The 23,918-nt window shown below is 37.5% G+C and overlaps 1 protein-coding gene across 1 annotated transcript in view; it reads right to left on the reverse strand.

Annotated features, from left to right (window-relative positions):
• PLCXD3 (phosphatidylinositol specific phospholipase C X domain containing 3) overlaps positions 1 to 23,918 on the reverse strand; it is a 159,119-nt gene that overhangs the window by 44,732 nt on the left and 90,469 nt on the right. Inside the window, exon 2 of the mRNA XM_004605535.2 lies at positions 13,771 to 14,479. Within this exon, the coding sequence (XP_004605592.1) occupies positions 13,771 to 14,479 (709 nt within the window). The remainder of the gene's footprint in view (positions 1 to 13,770; positions 14,480 to 23,918) is intronic.

Below are 23,918 nucleotides of genomic sequence, written 5' to 3' on the forward strand. Positions count from 1 at the left end.
CCTTTCCTGGTCTCACTCCAAACCCACCCATGGTCTTCACATGATCTTTCTGGTTAACTGACTGGTTCATTCAACAAGTGAGTAAAATCTTATTCTAAGAGCCTGAGAAAAATTACCTTGGTATGTTTTAAAAACACAGAAGTTAAATTATCTAAAATCTTAACATAATGGCAGTCTAGATGTCAAGTTGGTATTTTATTATTTTCTACCCTTATACGTTCACCCATAGCTAACTTCTGCCTGAACTTTTAGCAAGATTGGTAAGTAGCAAAAAGACCCAAATCACAAAGAAAGTCTATGTAATATTGGGGGGAAAATTAAAATTCATAATATCAACTGCCAAAGAAATCTCTTAAGAAGCGCTCTAAAGAAAATATGAGGCCCAGAGCAAACTAAAAGAATGTAAATGTATGTTCAGGAAAAATCATAAGACTAGCTGAAAAAGTCCCGCTTTGGGGAACTGAGCAAATTTTGATGGAGAAATAAGGATACCTGGCATGTGAAATTCATCTTTTCTTCATGAGCAGAATGATAGCTGTGGACTCTCACATGTCCTAATTATTTCTACTTAGTTTCATTACTTCCTTCTCCTCCATTTCAACACACATACACAAATACACACACACACACACACACACACACATATATATATATATATATTTTTTTTTTCATTCTAAATCCAATTACCTAGCACTTGGTGAAGCAGAAAATGGTAGCTCATTGAAACTTTCTTGGTATACACGGTCTGTGTCACCAAGATATCAGGAGGTGACTGCACAGAATTCATGTCATTGAGTCTCTCAGTCTTTCTCAGACAAAAGAGTCTTGCCCATATCCTATATGGCAGCTGCTTGAATACTTGTGTGACATGTAAGCACACATTTGCAATGAGTTGTGTGCATGCGAAAATGTGAAATTCTCCTTCTGTCATATAAAATCATGTAGCAGTGCATCAGCTTGTTCTGTTTGTAAATGGCAATGAGTCAAATTCATTAACCCATCCAATGTGAAACAAAAACTGGAATAAAATCAAACTGTTAAGCTATATTTTAGGCCGTAGATGCATCATGTCTCCACTGAATCTACATATGGTTTCTATTAACAGATTGAACTGTGTACTCAAGCAAGTTTCCTACAATCTATTCATTACAATCTACTTATTACAAGTATTTTATTTGGAAAAACAGAACACATGAGTTAAAGCCTTTAAAAATAAGCTCCCCAAGTGGAAAGATAGACATTTATATATAACAGTTTAAAGTGTCATGGATTTTTTTTTAACTGAGTCAAATGTTTACCCTGAGTTGGATCATATTGGCAACAGCTTTTCTGTTTTGTATTCAAATATGTAACAGCTACATGGAAAATTTGCTTGGTTTGATATTGGTTAATCTCACATACATTTCCAAAGGGCAGCTCAGGCTTTCAGCATTCACTAATGAAATAACACATTACTGTCTCACTGCACATGATGCTGCTTCAAGACAGGGTGTCACAGCTCCAGAAACAACTTGTAAGTGTCTTTTCTTTTAACAGTTGGGGTCACAGAAAAGTAAGTGATGAGTAGGGTGGGAGGAAAGAATGTTTCAAAGTAAAAGTCCTATCAATATTGAGTACTACCTCCCCAAATTACAAAACTTGTATCTCTATTATTTTCTAGGTATTTTAATACTTAAGTAAGATAATAAGCAGTTAGCTACAATACCAGCCATATATAGCAAGAATCAGAAGATTTTTGATCCATGCAATATCAATATCTCCATGTTTAGTATTTTAAAATACTTCAAAGCCAACAACTCAGAAAAGTACTCTATTTCTATTTTTTATTGTTATTGTATAGTGAAAACTAGCTCCCCGTGGTGTATTCATATCCCAAATACAGTAAAAGATATATACATACCTCTTGGAGAGCCGGGCAAGCTACTGAGAGTATCCCACCTGCACAGCAGAACCTGGAAATCTACCCGTGGCATATTTGATATGCCAAAAACAGTAACAATAGGTCCCATTCCCCTGACCCTGAAAGAGCCTCCAATCACTGGGAAAGACGAGTAAGGCGAGGCTGCTAAAATCTCAGGGCTGAGTGTAATAGAGACGTTATTGGTGCCCGCTTGAGTAAATCGACGAACAACGGGATGACAGTGATAACAGTGACAGTGTTAGTGAAAACTAAGAAAGAAAACATTTCATAAACCAAATGTGATAAGTTAAAAGCTAAAGGTCACTGCCTAGAGAGGTATAAGTTATTGGAGTTACATAACAGTTTTGTAAACTAAGATTAGAAATTTTTTTTTTAAATTTCTATCTAAAGCAATTGTTTGCCCTTGTGTCACTTAATAAAGATTTGCATTTATCACCTCAGTTAAATAAACATTTAAAGTTATATTATACTTGGACTGGAGCGATAGCACAGTGGTAGGGCATTTGCTTTGCACCCAGTTTCGATTCCTTTGTCCCTCTCAGAGAGCCTGGCAAGCTACAGAGAGTATCTCTCCTGCACGGCAGAGCTTGGCAAGCTACCCGTGATGTATTCGATATGTCAAAAACAGTAACAAGTCTCACAATGGAGCCGTTACTGGTGCCCACTCAAGCAAACTGATGAGCAATGGGATGACAGTGACAGTGATAGTGACAGTATTATACTTGGTAATCAGCAGATCGGTAACTACTCAAAGATGTGTCTGCCAAATATGCCCAAGTATTCTGGGAGATTCATCTAATCAAGATTCATCCTCCCATCATAGACAGCCAGAAGACAAACAAACAAACCAAAACCATGACAGTTGCATATCCTGTCTTCTGCTTTTCTGTTACTGAAATCAACTGTGAAACCTTGGGAAAGAAGCTGAAATGTTCACAAACACTAAACAAAGAGCAAATCCTTTACAATGAACCTGTGTTCTTTCAATTTTCTCTAATCTTTTATCCCTCAGTCTTCCACCAGCTGGGATTCCTTATACTTTATCTTTTAAAACCTCTCCCCATTCTGATGGATGGAAATTTAAAACCACAGACAGAGACTGTCAAGTTGATTATCAATATAACTCTATTTGAAAAGCTTGAATTTTTCAATGGACCAATTCTTAGCTATGATATCTTCAACTCTCTTGATAGGAACCTCTATCAAAGTGGTCTGGGCCTTGCATCGATATAGCCTCAACTGTTTCAGTGAGAGAACAAAGAAGCAGCACATGGAAACTGTCACACGCCAGAGGCTTTCGAATCAAATGCAAACTAGTGATTTTTTTTCTTCCCACTACATCAAAAAGGGAAGAGGAAAAAGGAAAGCAATCCTCCATACCTGGAAGCTGACCTGATCCCACAAGGCTATACCATTCTCCTGGGGACAAAAATTATATTCCAGAGTACCAACCTCAGATAATCTCAGGTTAGAGATCATGAGAAAGTGAGATCAAAAGGAAGACTTCTGACTAAACACAAAAGCAAGTCTATTTACAAATTAACCAAGTATTGACCTGCCCAGGCTAAGTAATTATTTTCTCTTTATTAAATATGGTTTATTTTCACTCTAATTCTACAGATGAGACTAAATTGAAACACCTAATTGTAGAGCTGACTTGTTTCTTGAGGGCATCCATTGTAGAGGGAAGCCCTCCGGTCTTGGACTATTTCCCAAGTCACCCAAACGAAGCATCAATTGTAAAGGGAAGTCCATTCTAACAAACACCCTTTGTTCTAGAATTTTCTTTATGGATGAGGAGGGATGAGGGCTCCCAAGTAGCACTCAGGAGGCGTGGGGTCTCCCCTAGTGATTCTCAGTCAACCAGTCGGGGTCGGCAGTTCAGTGCAAGGGCCCAAGGATGCTGGGCTACTCAGGCCCTGTGGTGACAGGGTCACCTGGGCCATACCAATGGAACTAAGAATCTGTGTGGCCACACTGGAGTATGATCTGGGGTCCCCATAGCTGCACTGATCATACAGCTCCAGAACAGTACAGCACCCTAATCACTTTACTCCCGGTCCCACAGAATTTTCTTTTTAAGTGCTTAAAATTAGGCCTATGGAGGCAGCTGGGTCACAGTGCTGGAAAGATGATTGTTGTTTTTTTTTTTTTTGAGGGGGACACATAAGACACTCATAATTCAGAAGGTCTCTGTCATAGGAATGTGCTTTAAGCCTCCCTGACCAGAATCCCTCCCTCCCAGGAATTTTTGCTTGTATCTTGGCAGCATGATAAAGGCAGAATCCTAGAATTCTATAATGAATCTATATGACATGGGAAAGATGTCAAAGAAGAGGACAATAAAAAGAAATGATCAGTTCTACCCTAGTAATTGAAAAAGCAAATTTGAACTTAAATCTGGACTATGGCAGAAGAGTCACATCTTAGATTTAAAGAACTACCTAGCCTGGGTCTGTGTATGGGGAAGAGTAATTGATAAGTTTTGGAATTAACACTCCTCAGATTTCCTAAAACCATGTTAATCTGTTGGAATTTATTGTTGGTGGTGGCTAACTTCAAATAGACTGGGTCCAGACAATGATAGAGCAAACTGGACTGAAGAACTCTTTGGGAGTATGTCTGTTGGATTAAAAAATAATAGGTGATCGTCCGCCACCAAGATGTGATCCCGGGGGCTGCACGTGTGTGCGGCCTCTCCGCAACTGCATGAGCATGACTCCAGACGCCAGCTAAATTTTTCGGCATGGGCAGCTCCTCACAGAATGTCTCCAGACTGAGAACTAAGCCTTGGCCCCATGCCCGCTCAGAAGGGGAAAAGTATTTCTCTCTCTTGCCTCTTCCTTGCCGGGGGTTAAGGGCGTGGTGACCGCCATATTATGACAACCACAGATGGGATTTACGACTGCAGCAATAGGACTCGAGGGTGCTCTTGGGAAGGTGGGTGGCACCGGCCCCTCCCGCTGCCAAGATGTGGTCCCGGGGACCGCACATGTGTGCGGCCTCGCCTCTCTGCAGCTGCACGATGCCAGCTAAATTTTTCGGCATGGGCAGCTCCCCACAGAATGTCTCTAGACTGAGAACTAAGCCGCGGCCCCATGCCCGCCCAGGAAGGGAAAGGTATTTCTCTCTCTTGCCTCTTCCTTGCCGGGGGTGAAGGGCGTGGTGACCGCCATATTATGACGACCACAGATGGGGTTTACAAGCTTGCAATGAGCCAATAACTGGAAGAAATCTCCCTGGACTTAGTTGCTAAAGTACAGAAATCCAAAACCTCCTATCTCTTCACAACATGTCTGACTAGTGGGGTACTCCTAACAATAATAGTGAGGTTTGTGTTGAAATATTGAATGTAACCAAAGTAAATAGAAAGTAAAGTGAAATTTATCAGTTACAAGGGAAGAGGTGCGGGGGAGGGGGGGTGCCGGGATGGGAGGTGTACTGTGGTTTTTTTTTTTGGTGGTGGGATATGGGCACTGGTGAAGGGATGGTTGTTTCAGCATTGTATAACTGAGACTTAAGCCTGAAATCATTGTAATTTTCCACATGGTGATTCAATAAAATAAAATTCTTAAAAAATAAATAAATAAATAAATAAAATAATAGGTGATCATATTCGTGAGGTTGAAAGAAAGAGAATCCAGGGAAGGTTGGTCCTGCATAAAATGCATGGGTAGAACTCTGATGCCTTCAGTTAAGATTCTAAGAAACTATGTTTTATTGTGAGCATTGCCTTGTGTCTGTCTAACTATGTTACATTGTATACTATACTATGTTATCTTTGCTGTGTGTTGTTCTCTTTAGTTGGTCTTCTCTGGTCCCCTCTTGTGTGCCTGTTCATTCTTTGCTCCCTCTGATCTGTCTGCACCGCTTCCTGAGGTATGGAGAGAATTCTGCTTGTAAGACCAGATATCTGAATTTTAATCTCCTTCAAGCTGCCAGTGAGCATTGAGGCCTCCTCGGGGCAACTATTTAGCATTTGTCTAAGCCTCAGCTTCGTTAGTAATGGAAATCCTTCAGTTGGCAACAGGGACAGGACCAGGAGAATTGAACCCAGTCATCCCAGATTCTCTTCTTATTTTCACCTGAGTGCCTTCCTGGTGACTCTTTGCCAGCATTCTACCTGGATTCACTCTCTTGAGGCAAGAGACTTCAGACTTGCATTTCTCTTAACCTTGTCTATATTATGTCCAGAATACTGACCTTCTTAAATGTCTGGTTTTGCCTCCATGGGTGACATGCATCACTGCCAAGAAATGTGGGTTTTACATAATTTTTCAGGAGTAAGCATCAGATTTGAAATCAAACAGATCCAAATCATTTTGTTTTACTAAATGAGTACAGGATTTTCAAGCAAGGTACTATATATTTTTTGACTTGGCTTTCTACTCCTAATGGAGTTAATAATACTTACCTTATAAGGCTCTTCACTGTATCACTGTCATCCCATTGCTCATCGATTTGCTCAAGCGGGCACCAGTAACGTCTCCATTGTGAGACTTGTTGTTACTGTTTTTGGCATATCGAATATGCACGGGTAGCTTGCCAGGCTTTGCTGTGCGGGCGGGATACTCTTGGCAGCTTGCCGGGCTCTCCGAGAGGGATGAAAGAATCAAACCTGGGTCAGCCGCGTGCAAGGCAAATGCCCTACCCAAATGAATATATTAATAGAAAGCACTTAACACAGTATGTGCACACATAGGGACTTGACAATAGCCTCTTTCCCCCAGTTTGATAATATTGATGTTTATTGACAACCAAATCCTGAAAATGCTATCCAGTATTCATTGATAGCAGAGATCATGGAAAAAAAAAAGTACGAGGCTACCAACTTTCCATTTCAAAGGGCTGTTACTCACTGAATAGTACTATGAGGGTCCAGACAGCACCACGGGTAGGGTGCTTGCCTTGCACTCGGGTGATCAGGGTTGGATCCCAACACACTATATGGACACCTGAACTCTCCAGGAGTGATTGCTGAGTGTACAGCCAAGAGTAAGCCCTGCCAGTTGTGGCCCCCAAACAAAAAATAAAATAAGAAGAATACAATGAAGTATGTCCCCAGTTAGCCAAAGGGCAGTGCTGCCAATAGACTGACATAGCATTATGTCTTTTATCTTTCTTTCCTCCCACCTACTTGCTGACATTTTAGTTTGTTTCCCAACATTTACAGATAACTTTATCCTTGGTCTGTCATCCTTTTGTTTTGTTTTTTTTTTTTTGAGGGTCACACCCAGCGTTGCTCAAGGGTTATTCCTGGCTCTGCACTTAGGAACAACTCCTGGTGGTACTTGGGGGACCATATGGGATGCCAGAGATGGGACCTGGGTTTGCTGTGCTGTGCAAGGCAAGTGCCCAACCCACTGTGTACTATTATTTCTGCACCTTCCCTTTTAGACCTATCTACACCATTCACTTTCATTCCCGAAGACCTGGTTCTGATGTATTTGGTTGGATGTTTTTCTAACATGCATCTAATTAATTTTAGAGTAAGTTTCAGATTACATTTAACATCTTTCATAACTTCCCCCCACACACACACTTTGCCTGTCCTAGTCTGTCCTTCCATGTTTCTCTAGACTTCACTCTTTTGTGCCCACTTCTCCTGCTGTTCAAGAAATCCATCTATTGATCTTTCTTGCCTAGGAATTAAAAATTCCTTAAAAATCACAAAAATAGGATTGTTTTTAACGAACGGTCATGTCCTTTCTTCAGAGATGACCAAAATCTGATCCAACCCAGTAAAGCACAACTCAGGTACAATTTAAAAGAGTAGACACCCTAAGTACATTTGTTTTGTTTGTAAAATACAGATCAACTTACATTATCCTGAATTCATTTTTTTAACCAGTATTATTTAGGTAATTTGTCTAACTTTTACATGGTTAAGTTTCTTCATCGTTGAGGTAAGGTGGGAGGTGTACTAACTTTCAAAGAGGTTTAAAAAGATACTAAATCAAACAATGGACATAAAGCAGTTAGTTTAGTAACTAATGGTGAGCACTTAAAAGAGTACATTATTATTATAATTGTCATGACTATCATATCATCTAAATTGTAGGTCTATTGTCTAAATTAATTCAGTATTAAGTTACTTGCAAAGATGTATTGTTCTTTAAAAATTCTAACAGGTGGTCTGGCTTAGTTTTTAACTAAATTGGCTATAATTTAATATGCTTCCACAAGTTAAGGAAGGACTTGACTCAAGTTACACACCTTTTTAAGAATGTGTGAATTCTGTGGGAGTGAGGTGCAAAAGCTGTTTGAAAAATAAATTAAAAATAGGCTTTTAAAGCATAAAAATCTGTTTCTTTTGGCATTTCTAGATTTTAGAAAACACATCTGCAATATTTGGAACCAATGACCAGATTGAAAGTTACGGTACCTAAATCCAAACTGAAATTAACTTTAGCTTCCCTGAAAACCACCCACACCTTCAAACATTAATTTCTAAATGCATGTGTTCAGTTTTGTTAACTCAAATATTAGACATGATAAAAATTATGAAACAGTAAATGTGTGATTCTTGACTGTAACATTTAAAAATTGCAAAAAGCCCAGGAAGGTATTTTAATTGCTTAGTGATTTCTCCTTTGGTGGCAAAGGAATCTCATTACGCCTTTTGGTGTCAACATGGGGTTTTCTGAGTGATACAATAGCAAGGACAATAGTAGGAAAAGACTTCAAGGCTTCATTAGCTTGTGAAGAGAAAGAAAGTAGTATAAAGTGGGGGTGGGGGGTAAGTTGTCTTTCATGGACTCACAGAGTAAAGTAGATGCCTTTCAAAACACAGTATAAGGACTAAAAATGACCTTCTCCAAAAGATATCATTCAAAAAGCTAAAATATGTCAAAATGAAATAAAACCCAGAGCTTTACCTTAACACTATACTCCAAATATAGCCTTTGCAATCAGTTTAATGGAGGTAAACCAATTCTCAGTAATTCTAAGACAAACACATTTAAGAATGCTTATAGCACAAATATCAGTTAGGATATACTTGCAAATTGTTTGCAAACAATATTCAAAATTGTAAAAAACACATTTACAATATTCTCTTTACAGAGAAAAATATTGATTGCATTTATAAAGTCTATTTTATTCTAAAATAATTTCTTTGCAACTTCTGTCTCTTTCAATGATATAACATTCTAGTATTCCAAATAGATAAGACAGAGGCAATTGAAAATTCTGAATTAGAATAGATGGCTGAGCACATCTATTCTATTTAATAGATTAACAATATACTATCATAAGTGTCACATCAAAAATATTGAAAACTTGTCCAGTGATATATCAGTTAAGTTTAAACAGAATACACCAGTAAAATATTACTTAGAGCTCTTATGTCCTGATGAGCACTGTGAATTTTCAGGGAGGGTTGCATAGACATTTGATATATTATTCAATACTGTCCTAACTTACTCGATTTTTCCCCACAAATCCTACTTAATTAATAATATGCTTGAGTATAAGTAACCAAAAGGCTAGTTTGACATAACTCACAAGGCCCTAAACTGCATTATATGCCACAAGAGACAAAAATGAAAGTCTTGATTTCTTGAGAAGTCTGCTATTTTTGATACCCTGTGAATTATTTTACACACACACACACACACACACACACACACACACATACACACTAACACACACCACACATAGGGTGTGATTCTTAACTGAGTATGAATACATGTTTTGCTAAGCATAGAATCAAACAACAAAGGGTAAAATTAGAAAGGCCATGGAAATACTCTTTCATATCCAATATGTAAATGAATATGAATAAAGTTCCTTACATTCAAGGTGTTGGGAGAAAGGGAGAATTGGAGAGATCCCTGGTCTCTCCTGCCTCTGAATTTCCTCCAGTGGGGTTTCAGGAACTTCTCAAAATCTAGAATTTCTGTTTTATGAACTTAGAATAACATAATTCCAAATTTAAATGATATATTCCATCCTTTTTGAGTAAGAAAGTTGCTAAGTTGTTATTTTCTAGAATGATAAACTTTTGTGGATTGTGGTACTAAGAATATAAAAAGCCTTCTTATACTAATGAAAACTTTGAATGAGTCAGTTAAGTGTAGACAGAGATAGGAGTGAGTAAATTGTTGAGAATAGTTTGATGAATCTGTAGGAAAGTGTCAAGACTCTAAGGCAATATGGGGTTTGGTAAAGACATAAGGAAATGACAGGAAAAAGGAACTGGAGCAGTGTATTGTCTGAGAATTTGAGGCCGGGGTGGGTGAAAAGTGGTGTAAATGCCATCCAAGGGAGATATCTTAGGTCAGAAGATTTGTACCGCAGATAAACCTATAATTCAATTTTAGAGTATAATTATTTTTATTATAAGACCTCCCCAGCCTCCTCATATTTATGGTAAAGTCTAAAAACCTATATAGAAATTGAGCAAGAAGCCATTTTCATATCTCAGGTCATAAAGATTGGGGCATGGACAGGCCACACAGGATAATCAATTCATACAATGATGCAACCCACAAGTAGCAAGAGTAAGAATTCCAGCAGTTCTGTGTAATTATTACCCACAAAAAATAAGAAACCTTTATAGAGCACAAATCATAAAACCCTTATATTTGCATGATATGTACAATGAAGACTTTAAAATATATTTGGGTACCTTATTTATATCTCAAAGAATGGGAAGATCCCAGGCAATATCTGAATGACAAACTAGTTTTTTTGGAGAGACTGTCTGGAGAAGTCCCTCTACTCTAGTGACTAACTTTCATTGACCTAAGATGCCAATATCATCCAAATAAATTGGCCTTTAATTTAAATAATCAATTGGCCACATTTGACCAGATGCTTCACTAGCACTTTAAATTAAAAAAATATATCATTATATTATTTTGGTTTGGGGGGCCTCATCCAGAAATGCTAGTGATTACTCCTGGATTTGCACTCAGAAATTACTCCTGGTGGTGCTCGGGAACAACTTGGAATGTCGGGTATTGTACCCAGGTCTTTGTTTGCAAAGTAAAGACCTACCTACTATACTATCACTCCAACTCCAGCATTTTACATTTAGAATGCCTGACATTTTATTCCTTATTTCCTGTCTAAGCCTCAGTGCATTATTATTATTATTAATTATTTTGGTTGCAGTGCTCAGAGCTTACTCCTGCCTAATCACTCCGAGATCTCCTCTAGTAGGCTTGCGGGAACAAACGGGGTGCTAGGGATTGAATTTGGGTTAGCTGAATGCAAGGCAAGCACTCTACCCACTGTACTATCTCACTGCCTCCACTCAGTTGTTCTTGAATCTGTAAATACCTCCATATTCATTCTCCTTCTCACGAAGAAGCCTTATCTTTAACTCTTTTCTCCCATTGACACCACAGAGCCACTCACCAATTCATGCTAATTTTTGTGTGACACTGATGTTATGTCACAGCAGAAATGTGTTTTCTCACTTTTTAACTACAGCTTGCATTATCTTGCTAAAATAGTTCTAAACACCTCTGAATTCTCATCCCTCTATCCTCCACCCTGTGTCTATTCTCTACCAAAAAGAAGTCTGGAGTAAGTTACACTACTGCGTAATGTCATTTTCTTGTTTTCCGTTACTCATGAAGTAAAGTTCTTTGCAAGTTGTCAAAAACTTTTTTTTTGCAGGTGTGTTTCTGCCCCGTCAAACCTTGAAGTCATGAAATTTGCATATAAATGGATCAACATGGAAAGTATCATATTGAGTGAAATGAGTCAGAAAGAAAGAGACAGACATAGAAAGATTGCACTCATATGTGGAATATAATGTAACTGAGAAGTACAAGTTGGCAACGATGCAACTTCTGGCAGATATCTCTCTGGACTTAGTTACTAAAATACTAAATTACAGAAACCCAAAACTGAGAGGCCGATAAGTGTGGTCACTCGACCTCATACCTCTTCATCCTCAGCAATGGAAAACAAATTATCTAATGCTTCCTTTTCAGCAGGTCTGACTTTAGGGGAGAGACTCTCCAAACAATAATAGTGAGTTTTGTTGAAATATTGTATGCAATCAAAGTGAAAGTAAAGTGAAATTTATTAGTTACACAGGCGGGGGGGGGCTTAGGGTGGGGGAGCTAGGGGCGTGGGGGGGTTAGGGGTGTGAGGGGGTGGGGTGGAGCTATACTGGGATTCTTGGTGGTGGAATATGAGCACTGGTGAAGGGATGGGTATTCGAGCATTGTATAACTGAGATTTAAACCTGAAAACTTTGTAACTTTCTACATGGTGACTCAATAAAAAATTAAAAAAAAAAAACAAACCTTTATTTCCTTCCACTCATCACTTTATGTGCTGTGTTAAATGGACTCCCACACTACGTTCAAGCCCAAATCCTTTCTCTTCATTTTCTGATCTTGTACAACAACCTGAGTCCTGTCAACATAATCATGCTGCGTCTTCATCATAATTAAAATATCAATTAAGTTTAACAATAAAATTTCCACTCATTTTTTCTTCATGCAATGTTATCATGACTCAATCATTTAACTCAAAAGAATAAATACTATTTTTAATTCTATATTTTTTCATCTTCATAGGAAAGTACTGCAAAGATCTTCGTTGATTGCTTACATGAGGCCTCTGTAAGACCACCACTGTACATATGTGGCTGGCTTTGTTTGTTCACTTTCAGCAGACTGATTCTTGTCCATGGAATAGTGTAAAAAAATAGATAGCACTTGAAAAAAAACATGATTTGAGACCTCCTAGTTTCATCATGCACTGTTCATGTGGTCTTAGATAAAATATTAGACTTTTTTGAACTGCAATTGGCAAGGGAGGTGGGTGGAAAGGAGGTTTCTAAGCATGTTAAGTCAAGGTGGGTATTTCCAGTAATTTTTGACCAATCATAGTTCAAACTAAAGGCCTGAGAAAGTGGTGCTATTTGGATGCTGGGTGTAGAGAATTATCTAGCCCATTTTGGCAATGCTTGATACCTCTAAGATCATACCTCATGATGCTTGGGGTGAGGATGTGGGGTGGTTGGGGGAGGTCCAGGAGTGTATGGGTAATGCTCAGGGGACAAAGTGGTGTATAGAATTAAACCAGGGTCAATCACATGCAAAGCATGCACCTTAACATTGTAGTACCTCCCCAGTACCTGAACCTCAACTAGTATCTTTAAGATTATATCCACTTCCCAGGGTTGGTAAATGGAATAAATGCAGTTAGGCATGTTAAAGACTCTCTAAAGAAAGAAAGAGTCCCTAAAGGGTGAAAAATGAACTTTGTTATATGTTAAGTGAGATGAAACTACGAAATAGGAGTAATATAAAAAGGAAAAAAGAAAAGGAAGCATGATATATGGTGCTGTTGATTGACATGTATCCTATCAAAATATGTTAGAGTCCTATTTTCCTATGCTTATACGTGAATCTTTTTTAGAAATAGGATATCACCCACTTTAATCAAGATGTAATCAAGATCAGATTGGGGGCATCATAATGCAATATAATTATACTATATGAAGACAAGACAGAGACATGGAGTGAAGTTCACATATACATGGAGGATGAGATTGGGAGGGGATGATATATTTTCAACCTCAGGAACACCTAAGACTGTTAAGTATCTCCAGAAGCAAAGGGAGAACGTGAGAGAAATTCCCCTTCAAAGATTTCCCTCACAAGGAATCAACTTTGGTGACACCTTGATTTGAGACTTCTAGTACCTGATGTGAGATAGAACACATTTTAGTTTTAAACCACCCAGTTTATGGTGCATTGTTATGGAAACCCTAATGAAATTAATAGACATGGGTATGAACTTTAGCTCCATTACTTACTCTACAAATACAGACTAAATCACCTGAACATTCCCCCCAATAACTTAAGGATACTTACCTTTCTGTGATTGTTTCTCTGAGGCCACTGGCCACCCCTTTGACGACTGTGCTAGCTTTAGGGGTCAGCACCACCTGAGATATAAAAAACGAGCCCTTCTTCCTTCTTTCAGTGATAGATGCCTGAAGAAACTGAATCAGTTTTTCAGGGTCTGTGGTGTTGGCCCAGGGTGCTGGCATCATCTGCCCAGGCCAGAGGAAGGGCACTTCTAGAGCCACTGGACTATGGTAGAAGACCAACACTTGATACTCCTTCTCCCATAGATACTGTAGACTAACTTCCTGGGCAAAAATTGCTGGGCACATTTTATTTCCATAGATGTCTTTCAGCATTTGGACCAGTTTTTCATGGTGGTACTTCTGCATCCCATAAAAATGGTTGAAGTCCAAGAAGACTACCTCCTTGCGATGATCAGTGAGAAATGCATTGATTTCTTCAAGGCCTTCATTGACTTTGGCACTGAACAAACCATGAGCAAAGTAGAGCTCATTGTCGGGGTCTCTGGGCTTGGTAGAAATTCGAAGATCAAAATAACGGATGCCAGCTCCTAGTTGACCAGTAAAATTCATCGTTTGAGTAGCTAGCCACTTCCGCATCAGCTTTTTGGCCACAGTTCCAAACACAGAAACAAAATTCTGGACAGTCTCTGGCTGTTCAGGCCCTACTGGAGAGGCCTCATCAATGTAGAAGCTGAAGGAGTCATGAGATCCTAGAAAAGTAATAAGACATAATGTGATTATATCACAATCCCTTGCCCTGTCCAACTACTTTCCATTTTGAAGTGTTCTCCTCTTCTTCAAACAAGATAGAGGATCTGCTAAGCAGTATTTACCTAGTTCATCTTATTTCTTAGGATCTTCTTTCTTATAACTTCCTACAGTCTACTGAGGACTCCAATAGATCAAATTGTGAATTAAATATTTCAGAATTCAAATTATCATTTTTCTTCTTCTTTAAAGAATTTGATGCATTTATTAGGATTGATGTTTCACATAGGTAGCACAGGCCATCATAAAGCACTGTGGGGAACTCCCCAGTTTTCAAAAGTCCAAAAACTTGTTCTTTCCCATAATGTGGGTTGATGTTAAACCCACATCAGGAAGACTTATTTTGAAGAATAGGAAAATAACAAATAGATCATTTGTACAAAAATCATTTCCTAAATATATTTTAGAAGTATAAAGGGTCACAGGGAAGAAATAAGGCAAAACAATAGTACCATACTGGTTTATTGAATACCAGCTCTTCAATATGCATTTGGAAAATTGAATTTAATTGAGCTCAGTATTGATAGATATTAATTTTTTTTCTTACAAGCTAACACAACTTACAGCATTTAAAAATTAATTAGTATAATATTTTTTTTCACATATATTTCCTTTTAACAGTGAAAGCACTCCTTGACTTGACTTCCAAATTCAAAACTTCTTGGAAAGAAAAAGGAAAACCTCTTTATTTATCTTTGGAAAATACAAGTGGCAAAACCTCAAAAATGCAGTAATGAACATACACAAGATATACTTGAAAGTACAGCATGTCACTCAAACTTTTATCACATTCAGTAAAGAAAAATTATTTCAGGTTTTAGTTTTTAAAGACTCTTCATTACTCTTGGGTATGCATGACCTATTGAATAGGTAAAATTAATTATCCAGTATTTCACACATTAGAAATACCAGATAACATCACTCTGATATTTAAACTTCCTCAGGCCTTGTTGCCCAGCTCCCAATCTAGCCCTTTTGAGGAACACTCTTGTCTGATTCATCCAGCCCTCCAGTTGAAAATAGACACACACACACATTTATCATGCACACCTTAGGCCTTAACTTTTTAAGATTTCTGAAACAATTTTTCACTCATATAATATTTATCTTTATCTATATCCCACGTCTGTATATATACATGTACATATGTCCAACATCAAACAACCTTTAGGAATCACATGAGTATGGAGTTCAATCAACATGACAATCAGTGAAAATATTTTGAAAAAAATGCTATGATATATTGAAAATCACGAACTTTAGGATTTAGGACAGATAGCTTCTTCAAAATTATAATATTTTTAAATAATGAATGATAACTCCAAATACAGAAATGCCATGCTTAATTTAATCTGCAACTGACCTACCTATCTCTAGTAGATGATATAAGAAGAAAATGTCAGCCCTTTTTTGGATAAGCATAACTGCAATTTGAGGTCTGGCAATATAAATTGTAATAGGTATTTTAATTGTGTTAATTGATTTATTGCTGTCCAGTCAGCTGCTAACATAAATAAAAAAGCTAAACAAACTGTATTATGACTCAGTAGTTATAAAGCATAATTTTAATGAAAGAAGCCAATAGATTAGTGTAATTAAATAGCCTAGGATTCAAATAAGCATAGATAAATGAAAAAAGCTCACAAAATAAGAGTAAAAGCAGTTAATTTGCGAGGACTTTAAAAAAAAGTGGATGGGGGGCTGGAGAGATAGCACAGCGGGTAGGGCGTTTGCCTTGCACGCGGCCGACCCGAGTTCGATTCCCAGCATCCCATATGGTCACCCAGCACCGCTAGGAGTAATTCCTGAGTGCAGAGCCAGGAGTGACCCCTGTGCATTGCTGAGTGTGACCCAAAAAGCAAAAAAAAAAAAAAGTGGATGAAAGTAACTGGCATATTTTGTAATTGACCAAAGATATGATTGGAAGCAAGTACAAAAGGAAGTTAATAATGGCTACATTTATTTTTCCTCAAGTGAGAGCTTTGTTTTCAGCATAAGTTTAGTTGCAAAATTCTATAAAATGGTTGTGTAATAATTTTTATAGTTAAAGTCTAGTAATAAATAATCAATCTTATAAATCTTGTAGAAAGATATTTTAGTTTATAGATTAATTATTTATTGATATTTAAGGGAACAGTGCTAAGAAGGCTGTGGGATTAGTCACTGCCAGCAGTGTACAGGGCACACTACTGGATCTGTGCTCGGGGGTTACTCCTGACGTGCCTCAGGGGAACTTAGGTAGTGCTGAGGGTCAAACCCAAGTTGGTCTTGTGCAGCAAGTTCCCTAGACATTGTACTATCTTTCTGGCCCCAGAAAATGTGTTACTAAGGTTAAAATAAGTTAAAGTTAAAAATATAATACAGTTAAACATCAGAGGACACCAGTGGTATCCCTCGACATCATTCTAAGTTACACACCTCAGTGATATATGCACAGCATCTGGTATAAAATGATCCACGGTTGGTCCTTCCTACCAGAAGTACCATTCCTACCATTATTTGCAAAGAACATTTTAAATATCAATAAGTATGTAGCATATCCATGCATATGTGAGAAAATATGTAACATTGGCCCCCCCAAAAAATATTTTTTTTCTTTTTGGGTCATGCCTGGCGATGCACAGGGGTTATTCCTGGCTCATGCACTCAGGAATTACTCCTGGCAGTGCTCAAGGGACCATATGGGATGCTGGAAACCAAACCCGGGTCGGCCGCGTGCAAGGCAAACGCCCTACCCGCTGTGCTATTGCTCCAACTCCAGATATTTTTATAATGTTGATTTCATTTAGAAAAGTCCCTCACAATTTCAATGTTTTCACTTGATCTTTAATTTATTTGAACTTATAACAAAAACACAACCACATTTGATCACCTCTCAATAATTGAGAGAGAAAATATATGAACTCTCCCTATGTCTTTAAAGCCAAGGAGTGCTGCCCACAGCAAGACAGTGCTAGCTATGATTGATATGCTTGTGGCTATATCCACAACCTTAGGTTTTTCCTGGATTTTCATGATGATTCAGTACTCCTGGGATTCTGACCTTGTATCCTTCTTTAACTACAAACCCCCATAGAGTTTCTTGGGTCTGATATCTAATATTTTTTCTTCTGATTCTGAAGTTAACTTCTCAATGATGTGCTTGATTTGTCCTCTCTAGCCAGACAAGTGCTAGCTATTCTTGTTATGAATCCAGCCCAGTAAAATTTCTTTGCTCTGGCTCTGATGAAATGAATTGAACAGAAGAGACTGCTCATATTCCTTTCTTGGAAACTGGCATGGTTATTAGTTTCTTCTCAGTCTGCGAAATCATCTCCTCATTCAGGTGAAGGGTCCTTATTTTTTAAAATCACTCCTAACACTCCATACCTTTCAGTGTTCACATCAATCCTCTAGAATTCAGACCCAATCTAGTGAATTACTTGTAATGAATTGAGTTATACAATCATGACAGAATGCTATGTGTGTTTGTCAGTGTGCAGATCGTTACAGCATGCCAGTTGACCAAAAGCTTACATTCAGTAGACTGGGAACACCTGTAAAGGCAATTAGAGGCCGCCCCAAAAGCCTCCGTCCCTCTCGGAGAGCCCGGCAAGCTACTGAGAGTATCCTGCCTGCATGTCAGAGCCTGGCAAGCTATCCGTGGCGTACTCAATATGCCAAAAACAGTAACAATAATGGTCCTCATTCCTCTGATCCTGAAAGAACCCCCAGTTCACCATCGGGCTACACTAGCATATAACAGGGTCGAATGGAGACATTACTGAAGTCCACTCAAGCAAATTGTTGAGCAACGGGATGACAGTGATCCAGTGACACAGTGATGGAATGCCATTTCTGAGAATAGGTTACAAAAGACAGTGACTGTCTTCTTGCTACACTTTCCCTTGCTGGTTCTGACCAAGCAAACAGCCATGATGAATAGAGATGCAGCAAAGAATTTGGAGAAGCCTCCAACCAGAGTCCATAAAGAACTAAATCATATTTAACTACTAAAAGAAGAATGGAAGTAGGTGCTGCTTCCACTGGGATCATGATTGAAGTCATTGAGAGACCCTGAAGCAGAGGATGCAGATAAACCTCTTCTGAATTCCTGAGCTACAGAAACTATGTGTTGCTTTAAATAATGACTTTAATCGTGATTTGTTAAGAATAACATAAATGTACTATTTATATATATAGAACTCAAAAAATATAAGAAAAATAAGCAATAATGAAAGGTGAACAAGATATAGACATCTCCCTAAGGATGATGTAGAGATGGTCTACATACATTTAAAAAAGTTCAATATTACTTACTGAGATATAAGCAAATCAAAACCAAAAAGCCAGAGTAATAAAAAGATAAAGATGAGGGGACATGGATCTCAGCTGAGGATAGTATTCTAGTTACTGAATATTCAGCAAGCAGACCATTTGAAAAATCATGACCTTTTTGACAAGATTTTCTTATATCAGAAATGAAGTTTTTCCCTATCATCTTCTGAACCATCAGGAAAAAAATGTCAGCTTAACCAAGATAAAGTTAATTTTCCACACTGAGAAACATTCAGAGTCTATTTGCTCCGTTACAATTACAAATGGAATTCAGCACCATGCAGCAGGTTCAACGTCTCCAATTTCTTCCAAGCTCAAATCTCACCCTGGGTCTGATGGGTGGTGATGAGACTATGGGATTGAAATAATATTCTCAATGATCCATTACAAAATGAATTGATGGGAGAACCACACATGATAGTGAAACATAAATTTGGTTTACTGTAATTCCGTGTGTTATTCATGAAAAAAGAGGGGCTGCCTATTGTTGATAGTTGTCTTTTTACTATAATTTGATGCATACAAAATTAACATTAAAAGTACTGACAATTGGAAAGAAATGAGATAGACCTTACACAGGTGAGAATGGCTTATGCAAAAGGAAAAAAAGACAATGACAATGAATATTTATGAGGATGTGGAGAAAAGCTAGCCCTGGTTCCTGTACCTTTCATGCAGTTGTAAATTGGTATTGTCTGTACAGAAAATGGTATGGGGAATCCTTCAAAAATAAGGATGGTAAAAAAAAATAAAATAAAACAAAAAACAAACAAAAAAAAAACAAAAATAAGGATGGAAATCTGTACATATAATTCATTAATACCTCTTCTAGGCATTTATCTGAAGAATATAAAAACATTGAATTTAAAATATTTGTATCCCTGTGTTAAAGCAAACATTATTCATAATATTCAAACTATGCAATCAACTATAATGCCCATGCACACTGAAGATATATACCCAATGGTATATCATCAGAAAATTACATAGACCAGTAATGTTCATCATTTTTAAAATTCACTCGATTTCTTTCTTTAACCTATATACAATGTTTTCCTAACATATTATTAAAATCCTATCTGAAAAGAAAAAAATTTTTCTTTTGTCTTAGACCATTAAGAATGGTGTTAGTTCTCTCATCATATATTCCATTCATTAGGTTGAGATATTTCCTTATATTTCTGACAAAGGTGCCCACTTTCACCATTATTAGTCAACATATCTATATGTAAACATAACATGAAGTATACAGAAACATAACATAACATATATGGAAATACTAGTGACATCGAGAAAGCAAATAAAGAGAATATGAGGTATTCAAATTGGAAAAGAGTTTAAATTATCACTATTTGTAAATATTATGACAATATAGATAAAAAAAATAAAAGATGGCCAAAAAATTGGCTATAACCAAATACGATAAAGTGGCAGGCTACAAAATCAATATATAAAAATTGGTTGCATTTTGGGGGCTGGAGCAATAGCACAGTGAGTAGGGCATTTGCCTTGCACGCGGCCGACCCGGGTTCAATTCCCAGCATCCCATATGGTTCCCTAAGCACTGCCAGGAGTAATTCCTGAGTGTAAAGCCCGGAGTAACCCCTGAGCATCACTGGGTGTGACCCAAAAAGCAAAAAAAAAAAAAAAAGGTTGCATTTCTATATGTAAAACAACTAACTAAAGAGAAAGAAATTAAGAAAACAATCCTGTTTGCAATTACATTAAGGATAACTCAGTACCTAAGATCCAATTTACCATAGGACATGAAAAATTGTACATAAAAACCTGTGTGATTATTTAAAAATAATAGAAGACACAAAAAATGGAAATAAATCTCACACTCATGGGCTGGGAATATTTTTGCATTATAAAGTTGGGTTCAGATAAATTAGCATCATCTTAACATAGGATTATGGATTAAGTGCAATGCTTCCAGTATCACAACAGGATACTTCAAGGAAATAGGACAAATGTCACTAAAATTTGTATGGAATCATAAACATCTCCAAATAGCCAAAGCAATTCTGAGAAAAATGAAGATGGAGAAATAATTCCTGACAGGACACTGGTGATCATATAGGGTGCCAAAGACTGAACCTGGGTCAGTTACTTGCAAGGCAAATATCTATGCCCCTGTACTATCTCTCTGACTCCCTATATATTTCTTTTTTTCTTGTTTAGAGAAAAACAGAGGTTACTTAACTACTATTAAACTTTCAGAGAACCAGTTTTTGTTTCACTAATTTTTCTATTATTTTCTATTTTTTTTAACTTCTACTCTTTAAATGTATTATTACCTTAATTGAATTAATTACATTTTAGTTTGTTCTTTGAATTTAAAATTTGCTTAACTGGCTATTAAGGGTTAAAATTTAGGCCACTACATTTTTTAAGCTTTTATTCTCTTTAAGCATTTAATTTTAAGCTGTAAATGTTTAATATTGGCAGAATATCCTGCTCTTTCCTGTCTTCATGGGGGCACCTCAGAGGAGGGCAGGTTGAGTTTTCCTCCTTGGCCCGAGCAGAGCCCCGACAGCCGAAAACCTCCAGAACCCAGCCACAGCCATGCTCAAGGCCACTCTCCACATGCTCAGATGAGCCTCACCCATGAAGAAACCGATAAAGGAACCCAGGGCTGAGATCTCCAAGCCTACTAGGACCAGGACTGGTCTTCCTTCACTCAGAAGCCCCGTTTTCCAGTATGTTGGCAGACACACCCACAAACTGCCCCTGGCGCCATGTAATCTCATCAATGGCCAAGATCTAGAGACTATAAAACAAAGCTCCCAGAAGAGAATGACACAGAATCTCCTGCTCCAGTGCCAGGCCCTCTTCACTAGGGCCCCTTGGAGGGCATTGGATTGGGTTTCCCTCCCCATCCTAAGCCCCGGCAGACATAAATCTCCAGAACCCAGTCACAGCCATGCTCAAGGCCACCATCTCAACAAAAAGCCTCTGTCTCTCTCCGAGAGCCCAGCAATATACCGAGGATATCCTGCCCGCATGGCAGAGCCTGGCAAGCTACCCATGGTGTATTCTATAATGGGCTTCATTTCCCTGAACCCGAAAGAGCCCCTACTTTGGCAGTGTTGGGAAAGACAGGGACGGATGGAGACGTTACTGGCACCCGCTTGAGAAAATCGATGAGCAATGAGATGACAAGTGACACAAGGGATACAAGTGTTTAATATTAAGCTCTTTCTCTAAGCATTCTTACTGCTATATTCCAAAAATTTGTTCTGCTGTTTTAATTCAATTAAAAAATTATTTTATAATTTTCTGTGAACTAGAGACCTTGAGCAATTTGTGCTATTTTTTAAACATTTATGATTTCCTAGACAGTTGCTTAGTAGTTTTTATTATTTAATTGTATTTTTGCCAAGGAACATTCTCTGATAAAATAACTCATTTAATTTATTAAGATATTTTATTTGGCAAAATTTTCATGTGCAGTTTAAATAAATTTTTATTCTACTGGCACTGAGTGAAGGAGTGTTCTATAAACATTAATTAGATCAATTTGATGAATAATACTGTTCAAATGTTCTATATCTCTCTACATTTAAAATCTATTTGTTCTATCAATTTCTGATAAAATTGCTTATGACTATAACTGAAATTACTCATTTTTCAATGCTCCATCAGTTTTGCTTCATATGTATTAAGGCACTATTATTGAGTCCATAACATTTGTAATTATTTTTACTCTATGAATCTCTTTTATTTAAAATGTTTCTTTTTATTCTGGATACTATCTCTTGATATACATATTAATGTTGCAAGGCATTTTTTTCCATTTACCTATTTACTTTTAACTTTATGTGAAAAGTATGTTTCCTATAGACAGCAAATTAGAAATATACTTTTATATCCAGTCTAATAATCTTTGCCTTTGATTTGTTTAGACCATTAACATTTAATCATTGATAAATTAGGTAAATTGTTGCCATATATTAATGAATTACCTCATCTTTTCTTAATAATTTTATTTTTCTTCTTTTGGGTAAGTTAAATGATTCTTGGTATTCCATTTTACCTCTACTTTTGGCCTTTTAGATTTCCTACTATTTTTCTACTAAGAAAGTTTCCTTTGTGGGTATGAGATTCACTTTTATGTGAATTTTAATGTCACTTTACAAACAAAGAATAATACTAGCAGAATATTTTGTTGTTGCTGTTTTATGACTATCCAGTAAGTCAGTTTACATTAAATGTAATGCTCACAATTTAACTTATTCTTATAAGCACCAAAGACAATTTTGACTGTTTTTGATAACCATTTGATAAAGAAAAAAACATTTATAGAGCTTAGCATGACAAAATATTATCTTATAAACCAAACCTGAATTATTCCTTTTCTTCTTGCTCTGAACAACATCAAAATAAGAACTGCTCTCCTGCTTGACACACAGAACACGGAATTTGCTTCTAACAATTTATGCATGAACAACATGTTTGCTTCTTATTTCCTGTTCCATGTATTTTTAAAATATTTCCACTCTCCAATGTGCTCAGGGATCACTCCTGACAGTACGTGGGGAAGCATATGTGGTACCAGTCAGCTACACACTAAGTTAGGCCTTCCACCCTAAAGTATCTCCGGAGTCTTGGTTCTGTTTTTAACCCATAGTACCCAAGCTAATGCTGTTATATGAAACCCTGTGAAATATCACTGAAGACTACTAAAGAAAGAAAACTTTTCTGTCACTTATCTGATCTCATTCCTAAAACCTATTATATAACCTGAAGGCCATGTAGTAGAACAAACAAATTAGGAATTCTTGCTCAACTTTCTGAATCATTTGACAATCCTATATACTTCTTGAAATATTTTTCCCTGTTGTTTTTTTTTTGGGGGGGTCGTCACACCCAGCGATGCACAGAGGTTACTCCTGACTCATGCACTCAGGAATTACTCCTGGCGGTGCTCAGGGGACCATATGGGATGCTGGGATTTGAACCCGGGTCGGTCGCATGCAAGCAAACGCCCTACCCGCTGTGCTATCGCTCCAGCCCCTCCCTGTTGGTTTTTGATATGTGCTTCTTCCCTAGGTTTTCTGC

The sequence above is a fragment of the Sorex araneus genome, chromosome 1 (assembly GCF_027595985.1).
Source record: "Sorex araneus isolate mSorAra2 chromosome 1, mSorAra2.pri, whole genome shotgun sequence".
NCBI classification, from domain to species: domain Eukaryota; kingdom Metazoa; phylum Chordata; class Mammalia; order Eulipotyphla; family Soricidae; genus Sorex; species Sorex araneus.